The following is a 14,418-nucleotide window of genomic DNA, read 5'->3' as shown; positions in this document are numbered from 1 at the left end:
CAAAGGTCTCACATGAGAGGCAATTTGATGCTGAAGAACCCTATAATGACTGTTTTGATAGAGGAGCGGGGCTGGGATTGGATGCATAATGTATGAAGGTTAAACGACTAACATTCAACACTTCTAAGACCAGAATGACTGACTTCCAGAATACTGCAGGGAATTTATTTGTTATTTCTGCCAGAGCATTAAAGAGCAGAACGGTTTGCATTAAGCTCACTGCTTTAAGGAATTCCTACTCTTTATTAAATTAAAAATGCTTGTCTGATCATATATGGCTTCAGGGTTCTATGTTATGGTTCCAAAACATTAACAGTATTTTAAAAGGAAAAAAAAGCATGTGCAAATGAATAAGTCAGTGTCTTCTGAGTTATGCTTTAATTTGCACATAACGAAATGAATGAAACGCAAAGTACAAAAGTGGTTGAAAGAGGATTGTGCTGGTGAGATTATGTTAGCATCTCATCAGACAAAGGAGAGTATTTTTGTAGCACCAGTTTGATAATGTCATACCAAGGTATCATAACAATAATATTCCTGCAATCCTCATGCTAAAACACATGTCCAAGTTTCATCATGGTTGTGTTAAATTGATAGTATGTAAAAGTCACTGTGTAAAATTTCCAGATAGCTTATAACTACACAAACAACGCTCATGTCAACGAGCCTTCAGGATTCAGCCTTGATACTGGTGTACTTGATCTTCCATCCCTTGTCTTTCCCACTGGCGTCGGATCTGAACGCAACATGCACCTGGTAACTTCCTGTGTCGATGCGACCCGGTGGCACTGATCCACAGTAGGGTCCGTACTCTTGTCCAGCTGTTGAAATCTTGCAAAAGGGGAAAATCAAATAAGACGATTCATTAAATGCCTGACTGATTTATGACTAGCCAAACCTAATTATGCAGGAAATGGCATGGCCGTATAGTATATCACCCGTGGACGACAAGTCTGTAACAAACTGCCTCTAAAGGCATGAGGAGGAATACATTGCTTGTCCCGTGACTAACCTTCAACATATCATATGGACAGGGGACATCTGAGTGTCCCTCTATGTCAAAGGGTTCCAGGAAGTGCAGGATTATTCTGTAGCCCTCCTGCAGACGGATTGTGTGGTCACACTGACTCATGGGTGGGTAGGGGCTCGGGTAGCCCGGACTGGTCAGAACCCCCGACGGCGAGGTCAACACCTGGGTGTGGCACGGCACTGTGGGGAAGACTCACACACTCATTAGAATCCCACATAAACATTTTGAGGCATGTTTTAGATATCTTGTCCTGTTCTCAGGGTTCCAAGATCTCGCATGTTAATTTAAATGATGAAATGTTATGATCTACCTGCAACAGTTAGTTACTGGCAATGAAAAAGTTTCTGTTTTGGAAGAAAACATTTTTTCTTGTCAATTGAGACATTTCCTGGCATCGTAAATGATTGGATTCGTTTGGGTTTGCATTATTGCCCCGGCAAGTGTGCAGATGTTGTTTTCGGACAAAAACAAATGAGTATCGCAAAGAGGCTGAGTTCCTGTAATTCATATAATTAGTAAAATCTCGAGGCAGGTAATCATTTTTGACTATTCATTGCATGATTTGTTTTGTCAACCTCTTCTCCTCTAGCAAAGAATAATAATTGATGGTACATCAACTGATAATTGTGATTAATTACCTGGTGTCAGTACACTATTTATGCTGCACAGGTATCAATTTATAATGCCACTTTGAAGTTGGTTTTCCCCTAGGAATCGACAGTAATTAACCTTGCCTCTCTCCAGCTGGCAGAGATCAACAGCTTGATGCATCAGTGTGGCATTTCAGTCTGAAATTATTAAGCAGAGGCCAGCTATGATAGAAGTAAATCCAATCCAAACACTCTCAACTGTGAGCCCTCTGTGAAATATTTTTTTCTGCAGTAAAAATGCAAATATCCTTGCGTTCCAATAAGTGTTATTACATGTTTATAACACAGCCATTTGATCTCATTTTCATCCACACAAAAGTCTGTATCTTCTGAAAAAAAAAGTCTGAAATTAGCAGCATTTTATATTTTGAACAATTCAATACCTCATCGACAAATTCTGCCAACTGAAAGACTCGGATAGTAATATTTAATTTTTATAGTCAACAAAAGCTGTGGAATTAAAGTGTGTTGAAGCCGAATACATCAAACAAAGGTCAATGCGCACTAATCTCTTACTTCATTGCCTTCAATATCTGCGATGTTTAGTGAGGAGCTGAACTGCAGACTAGCTTGAGAAAACCTATAAACCATATTTACAGAGATCAATATATAGTCAAAAGGCTGTGTGCCAAGCTATTAACACTGAACCTCACTATACAACTTTTGATTCACTCTGATTGAGCTCAGATGGACATGCCTCTTGAACTTTGGTCAGCAAGGCTCTTACCTGTGCAGGATCTTTTGTTGCCATGGAGAAGGTATCCTTGTCTGCACGTGCAGTAATATCCACCGATGTAATTGTGGCAAAAATGATCACAGACTTGTTCCCCATCTATCTTGGATAGACACTCGTTGATGTCTGTAAGATACAGAGTGGGTTAGAGAATGAAGCACTTTCCAACATACTTTATATCGGGAAAGTGTGCCTAAACGCTAATGTGTTTGTCTCCACAGCTTTTTACAACTTAAGCAGACACCAAATGAGTCGGGTTTGTCTTAACACACAAAAATGTTGATTGGTAAACTACATAAATAAACGTTTAAAGAAAAGTTTGAACAAATTATTTATTGCATTAAAACAGTCATCAAATGTTGAATCCCAAAAGTAACTGAATGATGAAAATGGCATGATAATTATCTGGAGATCGACCACCATGTTTTGCTTGAATGTAAGGATGCAGGGACAATGAAAAAAGGAAGAAGTATTTGTCTACCTCTATTTAAACCAAATCTATGTTTAAATTTGAATTATGTAATTGCATTTGGACAAACAGATCGTTATATGTACATTAAAGGCACAGTGTGTAGGATTTCTTTCTAAGTATGAATTTTAAAACATTACTGTATATACCTGTGATGTTATAATCCTGCTCTTATTCTGCTAGAAACTCCCACAAGCACTACTTGGTGCAATTACAATCTCCCTTCTGGCAACAAATGTCACTATTCTGCTTCACCTTCTGAGGTGTAAAATGCTTGAAAGCCTGTGAATCGTCCCTCGTTAGAGTAGTCACTCCTAAAGACCACTGACATGAGGTTCCCGGCTGACAGGATGATGGTGTTCCTCGGGGTGCTTTCGTAGTTCTTCTCTTCCTCACCACAGAACCGCAAGGTTTCATTCCCCTCTGCCAAAACCTAGTTTGACAAGGTCAGAGGCCTTTTAGTCAGGAAGCTACCGACTCCAGTGCAGATAATGGGAGTTGGAGTTTCTCCAGCACGTTACCTGGATGTAGTCGTATTCACACTGGTCAGAGGGCTCTAAGCTGAAGTGGCTGAAGTAGAGTTTGACCCTGTGGCCATCTGGGATGGTGATGTTCCACACTTTGAGCTGGTTGTCAGGGTATGGCTGGGGGAAGTTGGGGGAGGTGAAGCTGCCATATAACCCTGTCATTTCCACACTCAGGGAGACATGGAGGAGGGAAAATAGGACAAGTACACAGCACCCACTGGGCAAAATTAGGTGTGATGGCAGCAGTTTAAAGGAATATTTTTGCACAAATAAAAATACTAACTGACACTTACCTGGTCATGTTGGCTTCGCAGTCCGCAGATATTTCGTAGGTTTTGGAATAGTTCGCCCTCAGTGACCCGAGGGTTAATGAACCCAGTGGCAGACATTTAGGTAAACAAACTGAGACAAACACATGATCAGTTTGTCATCATTACCCACCTCCCTCGGTCGCAGAAATCTATTAAACTGATAAATGCCAGAATCATTTATATTCATTCTATTCTGTTTAACTCTTCTTTTTAAATCACCTCACATCAGTTTTTACACGTGGACAATGATAATTCAGATGAATATGACACAACAATACTATTCCCCATGAAATGAATTGCTTTCACCAAACACAGAAAGGAGACCGACAGCACTGATATGGAAGTCTAAATCAAATTTAATGTAAAAAACACACAAAGACACACAATTTAGGACCCCTTTCTATAGTTTTTGTCACCTTTGATTGGTGAAATTTATTGTTTTCGATTTTAGAATTGTAAACTATAACATACAATCTTGAATTGAAATATTTTCCAAGAATGCAGATTGACCTGTATCACACTATAGTGTGCTGTGAAACTTTAAAAAAAAACATGCTGGTAAGATCAGACTCTTGCTACTCATTATTTCAGACACGCTGACACGATTGCAAGTACAAGCTTTGAAAAAAAGAATACACTGACTGTTCCCACGGAATTTAGCAAGACCCTAAGTTGCTCCCAATGGCCAGGCAAGCGCCTTGTGTAACCATAATAACTGCAACAGGGACAGCCAATGGTACATCAACAACAGTGTGTTGTTTTTTTTTACATGTCTGCCAAATGCCAAATTTATGGTTAGACTTCATTGTAAAGGCTTTTACAATGAGGGAATTGCAGAGTAATCTCGCTGTCTGTTTTGATGGAATATGAATATTGATGTTATTCAATAGTGATGGGGCCATTTCAACCAGCAACATAATAAGTAAGCTTGTGATGACCAACACCCATTTCCCCAACGACAAAGCACTAATGGCTAGTATTTGAAGTTAATTACAATAATTATCCACGTAAGCATCAATGTGGTTTTTTTCTCCTCGCAAATGACCTCTCTGATGGAACTCCTTTTAAACGGTGCCATAACCTTTTCCTTTTTTGCCTGATTGTGAGCTGGTGGGACGTTGAGCCACTGTGGAGCCTGATGGCAGATGTTCCACTCTTGGATATCATCCAGCTGCCACTCAGGTATTGATGCTCCAGCAGAAATGACACCCTTTGACGCTAAACAAAACGTTTCTGGAAACGCTAACTTCATCAGTAAAAACTGTTGATAATGATTGCAGCGTTTTTGTTCTATGTGTCATTCAGACCCAGAATCATATTTACGTTTCCTCTGGGAGTGGGAGCTTTTAGGCTTCATTTCCATGGAACTCAGTGGGATCTTACAGATGTGAATAGAGAATGATTCTTGGCTTTTTCAACCTAAGCTTAGCTTTCAAGGAGCTGCATCAGCCCTTATTACACTATAAAGCTCCTGATAAACTCCTTCTTTTTGGCATTTTGCACAATCGCTTTAAACATGTCAACTTGTCAAAGAATACTTTCTTTCATGACTTTTAAATCAAATGGCATGTTGTTGGAACCTTTTGGCCATCTCTCTTAGACTTGATTGGCTTCTACCAACACAGTCAGGAATACTTCCTCTTCCACCACTTCTGCACCTACCACTCCTCTCATGTTGCTGGAGATAGTTACCTTGTGTTGCTGAAGAAGCACTACAACAAGGGAAGGGCCTAGAGTGGATCCTGGTGATGATCTGCTGTACACCACAATTTCCTTACCTCTCTCTTCATCTCACCACTTTGCCAAAACAAGTCTGTCGCTGGTCAGTTCTTGGATGGCATGGCGATGATGAGGATTCTCATGGCGTAGAGACTCATTGTCTTTGAATTTGCCAAAATTCTGCATCGCTCCTCACTAGGTTCGTAGACAGCTAAATCACTGGGTCTACGGATATTTCATCTATGACGGGCTTTAGGCTTCTCTGCAGGCTCATCCTCATTATTTTGATTACTAAAAATAAAAACGTCATCATTGTGGCCTCAAAGAACCAATTGAAAGAAAGTCGCTCTATAACCTTTACATTTTCTGTTGGTTGAGGCATTAAATTGTTTTCTGGTATCTTTGTGGAACACTGTCACCACAGTTGTCAACACGCTCCACTTTCTGGTTGACGTATGGTTCTATATAGAAGATACAGATAAGCTATAAACCAAGAGTATTCAGTCTAAAGTAAATAAACCTTAATAATAAGTAATTTCCTTATCTACACAATGGCTCGACAAACACAATTAGTAGTAAATTAATTGACAATTTAAACTTATTATTTATTTTAAAATATATATCTTTAAATCTATTGCTAACTCTTACTGGCAGCCTTTGAAAATTGACTTAAACGGAAAAAATGCATATTTTGATAAACTACATAGGCTCTAAGTAGATTACTCTGTATTAATTTAAACGACTAACCTAACCTTGGAGGAGCAGCCTACTAAACATGGTGAGCCATCAAAAAAACAGATGATAAAACTAATAACACTGTAGAAGTTTCTTTACTTACAAATAGCTGATATTCACTGATAGGTGATTAAGACTGACGGGGCTGAGTGAATTTTCATATCAGGGAATTCAGGAGCCTTTTCCATATGTTGATGTTTGAATGTAAAATATTTGTTGTGATGAAACGCATCTTTATTTTGAGGAGTAATCGATGATAAATGGGCCAACAATCCTGCTTTGTAAACACAAAATGATCACTTTAAGACATTCTGGGGATAGCTTTCTGAAAAACCCAAATATGGTTTGTCACAAAATGACTCACTGCAAGTAAAGAAGAATGTCCCTCGCTGAGAGCAGTGTCTTAAGGTTTGCCTCTGCTGAGGGTAACTCTACTCTCTAAATGTCATTGCAGTGATTGGCATTGAAATGTCAAATCTGTTGATCCTTCATAATGTACTACTTGTTTGCTTTATTGACTGGAGAAAAAATGTTTTTGGTGAGTTAAGGATTGTTATCTGCATTGCAGTCTGCTTTAAAATGAAAAAACTTACCTATCCTTCCAAATGCTGCAACTACTGACAATCAGCACCTTTTCCATCGTATGCTTAGCTGCCCAGATTTACAACCTTTTCACACCCTGAGGTCATACCTCTTCACACCCTTAGGTGTGCGAAAATAACTTTAATTTTACTGTTGCTAGGTGTGGACTCAGGCATTATTCAACAATACAGGTGATAATGAAGGGAATAATAACACCATCAGCATATTAAAGCTGATATTTCGGGCAGCAGGGTAATGTTTGGGGTGCTTGAGGCAATATTATGAAAGGAATATAAGACAAACATGAAAAAAACAACATACAAGAAAATCAAACACAGGAATAAAAAGTAATATTTTAGAATAATATTCTGCAGTTCAGTTTTAACTTCTTCATCTGAAGACAACCTTGTACAGGCAGCGCCTGTGTGCCATTTATCATCATTGCCGGTTTGCACCAACCTGGAGCTGCTAATGGAACAACTACAGACATCACGCCAGCAGCCATGGGGATTTTACTGTGATATGAGGACATTTCCTGATTCGCAGCAGGAAGCCTTTCACTCAAATAAAAGCCACTGGGGGCAATGCAATGCCTTGAACTAAAGTTCTGTTCCCTAATTCAGTTTCAAAGAACTGTCTCCAAAAGCCATCACCATCATTTTAAGCCTCAGTGCTGCGATTCTCAGCTATATGTTTTTTATCGGTAGGTATCTGCTTTTCTATGCAAAATCGGTAGAATAATGTGTGGTGGATTTTTCCTTTAAAGGCGTTTGTTACTCAGATAAGACTTTACCCAGAGAAATAAATTGACTGCAGTTGTTTGTTATTTTTGTTTGTTTAATATTCATTATTATCTGAATGCGAAATGCTTCATGTAGCTGTGTCCTGTGTTACCTGAAGGGCTTTTATGCTACTGGAGCAACTCTGAATCCCATCCTAAAAGCACAAACATTCATTATAAAGGCTTCAGGGTGCATATGAATATTGGGGCAAGTATTGTACATGTGCATCATGAACAAAGCCCATCTGCAAGACTAAACTCAGTGGTGTGTTTGTGCATGTACCATAGATACTTTTTCTCACACACACGGAGCATGCACACAAAATGTGCGGAGACACAAGGCACAAGCCATTTTGATTTCAGCATGATCAAATCTTGAATGTCCATGTGCGCGAGACAGACGCTGTCGGCACAGAGCTGCTTCACCTGCTTGCTGTACCATGCCTTAATGAAGTACTTCCTTATAGCAAGTCAGTCAGTCATTAAATGAAGAATAGGCCACCTGAAATCAATTGAAAAGAAGAAAGGACAGTGGGTGTGTGAGTATCTGGAGAATCAACAAAAGATAGCAAAAGAGATGCAGGAAGAGAGAGCGCTTCAAATCAATGTGAATAAGATGCTGGAAGGAGGCAAATGTAAAAGTTTCTTATTTTGCACAATTTACACATCCTTCTGAACATTTTGAGCTTGAAAAAAATGGACATGCTAGCACACTATGAGTGTTACTACAGCCTTCTGCGATCCTCATTCTCATCCTCTTCGTCCTTTCCATTGGTTGCAATCACTTCAGTCTCAACCCCCCACATTCTGTAAACTGTAATTAAGGACTTGAATAAGTAGGGATGTGTCATTTTGCTGAACACCGAGGAACAATGTAGAGTTAATCCACTGTAATTTGCGCTTCCGTTGTAGTTATGCAGACACAAGGATTTAAGCTTCCATAGCACAAATAAAATGCAAGTAAAAGACTGCTGTTTAATAGCAGCACAGGCCAAGATGTCTATTAGTATCAGATATGTATTCAAGCATATGTCATTGTTCCAATTTCCAATGCAGAAATGTAAAAATGTTGCTGGCAGGAACATACACATTTAATTTGCAGAACAAGAGAAAATATATTTCGAATGTTGTGGCTTCTTGCCATTTCGAGGACTCACCGTGTTGCTGCCTCCGGGCCAGATGTTCGCGAGCCAAAAGAACAGAATTGATTGAATGCCGTCAATGTATATTGACATTTCTCTTTGTTCTGTGGGGAGCAGCAGGTTCAGTCTAATGCTTCCATTAACACTGCCATTGTTATTGCTAATTCTGTGTGGGCACAGAGAATACATTAAATGACAAGAAACAAACAAAACACCTGGAAATGTCTCGTCACAAATTCTTGTTTAACACTTCTGTTTTCTTAAGACGTGGTTTCAGAGAAAAGGATTTAAGTAAGAATAGGACTTGCTACTGAATGCAAAGAATGAATGCTACTGCTGCTTTGCTATCATCTTGGTTCAAAGATTATACATTTGGAACAATGGACCAAGTGATCTGACAATTTGCAAAAAAGGAGTGTTTTAGATGAATAAAAATTGCCAACTTGAACAAATATTAAATCTTAACAAATCCAGTAAGAAGTTGTTATTTTGTCTTGTAAAATGTATTTACAAACTACACTTGACTGTGAAACAGAATTGATTGAATGCGGTCAATATCTTTTGTTATTTTTATGTTTAATGTTGTTGTTATGCAAGTTATTGTATAAAGTGTATGCCCCTATTTCACAGACATGTTCAAATACACCTGAATTCATGAATAGATATTGGTGGTAAAATATATTCAGGTTCATAGACAGCTTTTAAATATCAACTTTTCTTAAAATCCACTGAAATATTTTAACAAGGGTTTTATTGTTACACTTAAGGATGAATGCAATTATAGCATATCGCTGTGACAGAGCCGTGGTGCATTTACGACAAAGTGTCCCAAATGCTAGACCCGCATGTTCAGTGTATAATTTATTGCTCATCCTGTTAACCAGCATCCCCAGATGCTGACGGGAAAGAATGGCTCCTGATGAATTCATGTTGAGCCTTTTTGTGCTGGATTTCATTCCTGACGTCAAGCCCATTACTCTTTAGATTTGGCCTTCATTGCTCTTTTTCACAGATAACAAATACGGTCATTTCCTTGCTAATTCAAACAAGCCCCAGCTTTAGCGATTCAGTGGACCGCCAAAAGGCAGTAAAGCATTCAGTGACGTTGGTGGGATCAGGCAATGATGAGAAATGGCACACAGGTGCTTCTTTTGCTCCTGAATCCTTTACTTCATTAGGGTGCCTGACGCCACCGTGCTTTTTCCTTAATTGTGTTCCAAACAGCTCTCTTTTACAAAACTACTGAATTACAATTTAAAGCGGGGAGAGAATTTGTAACTTGCTCACCCAACGTATCTTTCACAAGGTAGAAAATGCCTCCAAGAAAGAAAAAGGACTCACTTCTTTTAAGTTCTGGGTAAGCTTGCAAGTGATCAGCAGGGAATATTTACTTTAATAATACATAACACATCGACTCATTGTGAACACATGCATGTCACTGATTTGAAACTATACAATAGTGCTGACAGGCCATGACTCAATAGCTCCAGCAGGGATATTAATGGTGGGTTATTTCTTGTATAATTGATTAAACATTTTCGGGCCTGTTAGGCTTAAGAAAATTGATGGTCAGCCTGAACATTAAACATGGATTTCCGATATGAGTAATGGCACGACTCTGGTCGGCAGCAGCGAGGACTTCACATGCTATTAATAAACGGAAACCATCACTGTCACCCGTAATACTGTGGTAACATTTAGTATGGGTGTTTTTTTTTGTGCCTGTGTGTCCATTTGACATACTGGCATGTCGTGTTGTTAGAGCAATTGCAATCTGGTGTACGGCCATCCCACATGGGCCCAATTGTCCTGAAAATATTCTTAAGCAGCACTACATACTGGGGGGAAAATAACATTACTTGAGATCCTCATCTGCTGCTGTGGCAACAAATCTATTACAGGTGCAAAGGCTGAGCAAAACAAGGACTGTTCTGGTAGCTAATCACGGGATTGTCACCCCTGTGATTAGAAGCCCATAGTGTACACATCATACAGGACACTGGAGTGCTTAAACAAGACAATCAATATCATCTTGTGGCGCTTTCCTCCCTCTCTGCGGTCCTATCCTTCTAATGACACTATCAACATGAGTGGCTCCTGGTCATGAGTCTTAGGCTTAGTGTAAAAGCCAAACTAATGAACTGCGATGGTAACTCGCTCTGCAAAATCACAATGGACACTCTGATTGAAGTTTACTGATATATATATACAGCAGCCCTCAGTGATTGAAAAAATACGCAGAGGCAATACGACTTGATTGGGTTTTTTTTCTTTAAGCACAAATTGTATTTGATATCTAATCAGCTTCCCTCATCATAAGATCAACACTTAACAACTGCTGAACATAACTAATATGATAGAGAGTGACCTTGGCAGTTACAGCCATAGCATAACTGTTGTTCCCTTAAGGCTCTCAGCCTGGTTAAGGATCTTAAGTTTGGTCTTCACAACCTTGAAACACCAATTATATGCTCGGACGACAGATTCTCACAGAAGGAGTCAAGACAGATAAAGTGAGGAGATTAGTTATCAGTGTAGAGAATCATTCAGCTGGTCAACGATGCACAAAACAATTAATCTTTACATGTTTTGCATTGCCACCTAACGGTAAAACCCCACCCCCACACCAGTGCACCAATGCACCAATGTCTCTGCTCCACTGCTTATACAATAGTCTTCTGTCTTGCTGATTAACTTGACAGAAATGTAATGGTTTGTGGTTGAAATTATTTAGAGGATATATTTTTTAGTTATTAAATCATGCAAATAACTGTTTCCATGCAACATTTTTTGTCTGGTATTGTAGCAAAACTACAGAGGTATAGTGCCCTACAAACTGACCCCTTTATTTTTGTACGTCGTGTAAGTGTAAAATTGGCCTGATATGCAACACCTGGATATAAACTGCTGAGCAATTTTAGGTGATTTGCCATCAACATGGTTATAGTCCACTGGTCTAACATAAGGCTGGAAAGTGAAGGATGTCATAAACTGCATAGGATATCACAGATAGAAAGCATTATGAAATAAATGAAATTGATAGCCTATATTGTTCACAAGATGTTCATATTGGTCAAATACACAGTATAGTAATATGGTGAGTTTGCAATCATCAGCCTGGCTAAGACTGGCTCTTATGGCAAAGAAAAGTGATAAAGAATATGTCCCGGTGGCTTCGAGGTCCCTGTCAGAATAAGTTTGAATGAATTTGATGATCCCCTGTTCTTTCACCCAGCGCCATTATCAGGTCAAATATCTAATTTGTCCAATACTTTGGTGTGTGACCACATGCCTGCAAAACTCATGACAGCCGTACCTAAAATAAGATGGTAAACATTATACCTGCTGCTAAACATCAGCATGTTAGCATTGTCACTAGGAGAACAGCCTGCTGTTGTTAGCACATAGCTAAAAACACCATTGTGCCTAAAAGTACAGCCTCACAAAGCCACTGTAGACTCTTGTTTCGACATATTCACTGGGGGATTATTAAGTCAAAACCCCTTTTAAGTTTTTATTCTTATTTATTCTGTCTACTAGTAGTCCTAATTACAGTGTAGAGGAATAAAACCTCAGGAGGAAGTTGTCAACGTTGGCACACTAATGAGCTTTAGTTTAAGAAATCTCATATTAAACTGATAAGATTGATACTTTTTGCAACAATAAATATAAACTGCGGTTTGCATCCATACAGCACTTAAAGGTCTTCGTTAACTAAATATTTGAAACCCTGTGTTTTGCTATTCTCACCACAGACCTTCCCTGCTTCCCAAAGTAGGGGCATCCAGAACGAACAGGGTCACTTTAGTGGCCGGCGTGCTGCATCTCTGGTGACAGCTCATTTTCAGAGCCACGGCTTTAGCACTGAAAGAGCAGAGGGCCCTATAATGATGAGCTTTTAGCGCTGGCACTGGGCGTCTGAATAAGCCATCAGGCATCATTAGACCCTGCTGGGGAAAACAATCTCTTCATTCCCATCGGTGCTCCCAAACAGGAGAACTCTCTGAGAGAAATACATCAGAGGACACTTTAGCTTGTGTGTTGTGTGCGCTTCATTCAGCGCTCATAGACTCCCTACTCCCGATGATGTAGCTATTTAAGATAAGATAATCCTTTATTAGTCCTTTATGTTGTTGTTAACGTATCTGTTAACTTACTTGCTATAATCTTGATTAAAAAAAAACCAGGAGGCAACGACTGATCGAAATCAGGAAGACATTATAATACTATCAGCTTACTAGAGTCCCTGAAAAGCTACTAATGATCTTTCAACAGAGTGATGCAAACCTGCTGCATAGACAGCAAGACAGGTCCATTATTCCTACTCCTTTCCCTAGAACATTTTTTTAAATTGGTAACTTATATATTTATTTTACTTCAAAATGCCTCAGCTAGTCAACCATACTGTGCTCTGGATACAACATCTCAAATGTCACAACTAAACAAATTGAGCCCCGGCTGACAGAGATGAATCAGGCTGCTGCCGGCGCTGTGTCCAGAGTCACTGGGTTAATAAAGTATAAGTACATGTCTGTAGACTGCAAGGAACTTCCATCTTCGTTTCTGAAACAAAACATGTACACTCACTGTATGATGTAGGAAATTAAAGTTGAGGAATGGGTTTTATGAATGTTTTTCCTTTCTTTTTCTTAGCTAAGATGTTAAATTAATGTGGTAATGTCGTTTTATATTTCCAATTTACTCTGCTACACATTGAATCAATATGCTTTGAGCACACAGAACACATGCTATTAACAGTACGTCAGCTGCAGCAACCAGAATGTGTAAAAAAATGAATTTCAAAAGATCATTACAGTCCCTTTTATTTAAATCAATTTCTTTCAGCATAACTCCACACTGATAGTGTTTGTGGTAAAAGGGAGACGGCCACCACACAACCTGCCTGTTAGCACCTTTTCTCAGAAGCCCTTAGCCGAGCGCTGGGTGTTAATTTGGCCTGTCTTAAACAATCGAGGCCAGGTAGGCGAACCGTTTGATGTTAACCGTTTCTAAGTTCTCACAAGTGGGGATGAAAATGAGTTCTGACATATCCGTGAAAAGCAGAGACAAACACAGGGATCATGCTGCATTCAGTGAGGCTGAGGCAGTTAAGAGTGAAGGTAAAATCATCAGGTATATATGTTTTTGTCTCTACAACCGACCCCTTCCATACTACACCTAGTGATTTGACAAAATGTCGCTATGATTTAATATATCCAGCAGTCCTTTTATTTTACACAATATATTTGGGGTTTCAATATATATATATATACATATATAGCTGAAATTACACCATATCACAGCATGTATAGTCACATATCATAAAGTTTAAAACTAAACTCTGCATTTATGTGACCATGACGGGTTCACTTTGAAGTTGTTTTTTCCTCATATGAGGAGCACCAACAAAACCTGAGTCTTTGTTATTTCTAAACACCGGCACATGTAAAGTCAAATTTAAATTTGAATTACACAGTTAGGCCTGAGTGCTCCTTTCCCTCCTCCTTCAGATCAAAAGGAAAGCCAATAAAATGCTTTGCTTGCAGGCATCAGCTTTGATGTCGCTCCTCTGCATGCTCATTTGAGCCCAGGGCCATGGAGTCAGAAGTGGACAGCACCTCTACCGACATCAAATTGTGTTGTGTTTACCATCTCAAACCCAGATATGCTGATTGGCATCTGAAGCAGCCTTTTTTCTCTATTTTTGTGGACATCTCTCTATTCATAAAATGCTTGTGT

At 39.2% G+C, this 14,418-nt stretch overlaps 1 protein-coding gene across 1 annotated transcript; it reads right to left on the bottom strand.

Annotated features, from left to right (window-relative positions):
* Window positions 1-355: 355 nt before the first annotated feature.
* Window positions 356-3,780, bottom strand: masp2 (MBL associated serine protease 2). Its single transcript, XM_054609424.1, has 6 exons — window positions 3,703-3,780; window positions 3,404-3,626; window positions 3,138-3,315; window positions 2,408-2,539; window positions 1,013-1,209; window positions 356-831 (listed from the first exon to the last, which is right to left on the bottom strand). The coding sequence occupies exons 1-6, from the start codon at window positions 3,708-3,710 to the stop codon at window positions 670-672; spliced, it is 900 nt and encodes a 299-aa protein (XP_054465399.1). The 5' UTR covers window positions 3,711-3,780; the 3' UTR covers window positions 356-669.
* Between the last annotated feature and the right edge of the window lie 10,638 nt (window positions 3,781-14,418).

The sequence above is a fragment of the Anoplopoma fimbria genome, chromosome 12, assembly GCF_027596085.1.
Source record: "Anoplopoma fimbria isolate UVic2021 breed Golden Eagle Sablefish chromosome 12, Afim_UVic_2022, whole genome shotgun sequence".
Taxonomy (NCBI): Eukaryota; Metazoa; Chordata; class Actinopteri; order Perciformes; family Anoplopomatidae; genus Anoplopoma; species Anoplopoma fimbria.
Note: the sequence above shows the minus strand (reverse complement) of the source record. Positions and strands in the feature narration are given on the sequence as shown.

Bases quoted from the DNA above. Each gene is read 5' to 3' on its own strand.
- masp2 (XM_054609424.1), bottom strand. The intron at 1,210-2,407 runs GTAAGAGCCTTG...TCTTCCCCACAG, and splicing joins CAACAAAAGATCCTGCACAG to TGCCGTGCCACACCCAGGTG. The intron at 832-1,012 runs GTTAGTCACGGG...CCCTTTTGCAAG, and splicing joins GTCCATATGATATGTTGAAG to ATTTCAACAGCTGGACAAGA.